General features: G+C 31.2%; 1 protein-coding gene across 1 annotated transcript; it reads right to left on the minus strand.

The window, feature by feature from the left end:
- Nucleotides 1-840: 840 nt before the first annotated feature.
- On the minus strand, nt 841-2,593 carry LOC108693254 (GTP-binding protein Rit2). The gene is made up of 5 exons (XM_018202109.1): nt 2,078-2,593; nt 1,928-1,984; nt 1,674-1,747; nt 1,367-1,558; nt 841-1,252 (listed from the first exon to the last, which is right to left on the minus strand). Exons 1-5 carry the CDS (start codon nt 2,256-2,258, stop codon nt 1,031-1,033), a joined length of 726 nt encoding a protein of 241 aa, XP_018057598.1. The 5' UTR covers nt 2,259-2,593; the 3' UTR covers nt 841-1,030.
- Nucleotides 2,594-4,220: the final 1,627 nt, after the last annotated feature.

The raw sequence follows: 4,220 nt of genomic DNA on the forward strand, positions 1-4,220 counted from the left end.
TAAATAGTCGAGATAAATAGAGAAATCGTCATTATAAAAAACTGGAAATCACAATATGTGCTATTATATTTTCTACAGAAAGTATTCTATAGAATCTATTATGTATCATGCTCTATATTTCTTTAATTGAGCGGCACGAATGAGTAATTCGAGATCTCAAGTCGAAGATGAATACAAAATGTGCGTTCCAGCTTATTTGACAATTTCACTTTGCTCTGCATTCAAAATATTAGATATATGCAAAAGATTTTAATCTTTTTTTAATTTTTACTTTATGTTTAATATAAGTACTTTTCTTCTGTTTTTTTCGATCAAATCATTTAAGTAATTGGCAATAATATAGTTTAACATTACCAGTTTCATCCGATTTAAGAAATATCTTAATGAAACACATTTTTTATATCTCATCAGATATACAAAAGAGCTTTAATCATATATATATATTTTTTTTAACTAATAATTTTGATATATTATATATATCAAAAAAAAAATATATACATAAAAGTTTCAAAATAATGAAAACAATATTACATAAAACACAATATCTTCATCAAGAAGCAAGTTAATTCACATGTTTTAACAACGCTTTTTTGCTAGAATTCATACCGAATGTAATATCGAATTTAAAGCTTTTCGTTATTCATCGTGTTCATTGTTATTTTGCAAGATTGTGAATCATTAAATTATAAATATGACGTTTCAAATAATTCAATATCAGTCTTACAAGTAGATGAAAAGATGATAAATTATTTGAATTTAAAATAAATAAAATTATATCAAAACATTGTGTGAAAAAAAAAGACTAAAACTTCTGCATATACTTAATACATACTAGGGTCAATGATAAGGCAGTGAAATGTTAATGAATTGTCAGTCTCTAAATAAGGGTAACTATGTATCGCGTAAATTAAAGTTATGGGCAATATCTATTTCGTTGTGGCTTGCTATGATATTACTTCCGTCAATGCTATCGTTTGTCGGTTTTCGACAACAATCTCTCTAGTGAAGAACTTATCATCAAAAATCAGTTTTACGCAGTACGGTGAGAAGTATATCTCTTTCGTCGGAAAATAAAGGCGAAGATCGAGCGAATTCGCCACCATCGGCTGCGTCTGCGGGATCTCTCTTTAGTGCGAATTTGCCTGATCAGTGAGAAAAATGCATCGTCTATGAATTGTCTGAGAGCGGCGGATGTCTCGTAAAACGGACAACCGAGTTCTTCCGCCAATGCCTTGCCTTCCTCCGTGGTCACCTAAAATAAGCAACAAGTTCAATGTATGCGAGAAATATATTTCATTGTTCTTGTATGCTGTATGTATTCACGATTTCTGATATGTCATGGTCAACTCGACAGCATCTATTACACCTTTCGATGATGTTGTAGATCAAACTTATTGCCAACTACCACCAGAGGAATGTTCTCATTAGCGCGAACACGTGATATTAGTTTTCTGTACTCCATTGTCTCTTGGAAACTATGTCTATCTGTTACCGAGTAACATATCATAAAACCTTCGCCGCATCTCATATATTGCTCCCGCATTGCTGTGAATTCCACCTGTATACAACAGTATACAGAGTCAGATCCATTTCCGTTAGTATACGAGAAAGGAAAATGCATGAAGAACACTTGTAATTATGATTGTGATTATTGTAATATATAAGTCTCGAACCTGTCCAGCTGTGTCTAAAATATCCAGGAGAGCTGCCTCGCCATCGATAACTACTTGTGTCTGATATGAATCCTCTATGAATAAAAGAGAAAGAGTTATCTCATTTGTGCATTGACCTTGACAATTCAAATTAGATATTTAATCTCTCAAACTCTATACATTAATTAATTAATATCTAGTTGTTTTCTACTTCTTTATAAGATTTATTTGAGAATTAACGAGCTCAAACTTTCTTTGCACAGAATGCGACTTACCTATTGTAGGGTCATGATAGTCTAAAAACCTGTGACTGACAAACTGCAAAGTGACAGCTGAAAAGCAAGACATGTAATTATAGTACAGTATGCACAGTCAAACATTTGATGAAATATTATTCCAATAAATCAATTAGACGACCAGGATACCTGATTTGCCAACACCGCCGTCGCCCAGCACCACGATTTTGTACACCCTGAGTCCGCTTCTGATGGTAGGCTGCGTTAGCACCCGTATGTCGTCCTTGCCGTTGCAGGCAACGTTCTTGTCATACGGGATGCCAGCCGCCGTCGTCGCCGTAGTCATCGTGGTGGCTGGTCGGCCGAGCATACCGGCGTGCGTAGGTATTATTATACGTACGTTCTACGTACGTGGCCTGATACCCGCGACGAGCGCCGACACACTTATCCTACGACGAGGCGGCGACTGGCACACTTGATCGCATCGTATCGAAGCGCGACCAATTCAATGGACACACCCGTGTTATTGCCGGCGACTGTTGAGCGATGGACGTCGCGGACGACGCTGTGACTCATGTTTAACGCGTGGGAGAAACACGTTCAGCTTCAGGTCCTCGTGGTACCGCATAACATGACTTAACGTCTGTCGACTGGAACGCGCGCTGATCAACACAAATTCGCCAAGAATGACAACGCGCGTGTGTTTCGTTCTGAAGCCTGTAAATGCTTGTCATTCATATGATTTAATGGCTAAACCGGTATTTTGGCCTAATTGTGTGTGTATGTATGTGCGCGCGTGTGTGTGTGAATTAGAAATCCATAGTAAAAGGAAGATTTTAATGATCCTTATATCGATTTAATGCAAATCAATTTGTTCATAAGTGGAAAGCTCTTACCGTCTATTTATCTCTGATGTAGAAGTTAGATAGCATTTATGTCTTGAATAATTTATAAATGTTAAACTTATATTATTTCGTTTTATAATTAAGTGACGTTTGAAAATAATTATTTATGTGAATTCTTTCATTCCAATTAGATAAAAGATTAGGCGATAGTTAGGGTACGTTTTTTCGATATTCTAGAAAAATCGGAATTATTAAAATATATTTTTTAATACAGTAAATTAAATTTGGCTCTAATTTTATATTCTTTTAAAATAAATTTTATTTATTATTATTTTTAGCAAGTCATATATTTTATAACATCAAGAATTCAGTCACTAAAATTTAAATTCATAGCTTCAGATTTATCCTAATTCCTGGAGAGAAATTGGATTTTAAAAAAATTGAGAAATTGTATTAAAATATTTTTGTTAATTTTTTGTATCCAAATTTATTTATCTCTTTCTTCATTTATATGACTATGTTTTATACCATTCTTGTAAAATATTGATATACCATACCAAGCTTTTTTCTAATAATATGAATAAAAACGTTACATATATGCAAAAATTCGCAAGTACAATCCAGATTATTGCACACAAGCCATACATATATTATATATATATGTATATATACAAAATATAGATACATATTTTTTATATATACATATATACATATCGAAAATAATATTTTTATATTAAGTGTGTATATTTTGTATACAGTAATTCTACAAGACATTCTATGTGTTTGTAAATAATGAATCTCTTAATATAAGTAAGACTTTATATCCCATTGATTATAAAAATATGTATTATATAAATAAAACCCCAACTTCAAAGCATAATGTACATAAATTTAAACTATAAATAGTTGCTTTAGATAAAATATTTATCACAGACGGAGTTGGAAAGCTATAATACAAATCGGAAGAAAATATCAATTCGGACGCCAGTCTTACAAGATAAATACATCTAACTATAATAATCACTTGTTTACTAATAATTAAAAATTGTTTAATAATCTTTTCTCTTTAAGCTTAATTAATAATTCTCAGCTTTGTTTGCGTTATATAAGTATAATTCAATATATAGGAAGAAAACTTATTAAAAATTATTTGTATGAATAAACACTGGTGCATTCAATCCTTATATATTATTCTACATTATGCATATTTATGAGTATGTGCATGTATATACAGTTCTCCTAAAATATCGGAAGAGATAATTACAATTAATTAAAGTCAAAATTTAATTGCAGTTGACAATTAAACTGACGTTTATGTAGCTTCAAAATTTTTATATTCAAATAATTGAATTATTCCAATGGACTAACATATTTTTTGTCCTTAAAAAGAATATTTGTATAAAATTTTATATAAAATATAGAATGAGATCTATTTAATTATAATGTATAATATATAAATATATAATTATATTAATTTAATTAAAAAT

The sequence above is a fragment of the Atta colombica genome, unplaced genomic scaffold, assembly GCF_001594045.1.
Source record: "Atta colombica isolate Treedump-2 unplaced genomic scaffold, Acol1.0 scaffold109, whole genome shotgun sequence".
Classification (NCBI taxonomy): domain Eukaryota; kingdom Metazoa; phylum Arthropoda; class Insecta; order Hymenoptera; family Formicidae; genus Atta; species Atta colombica.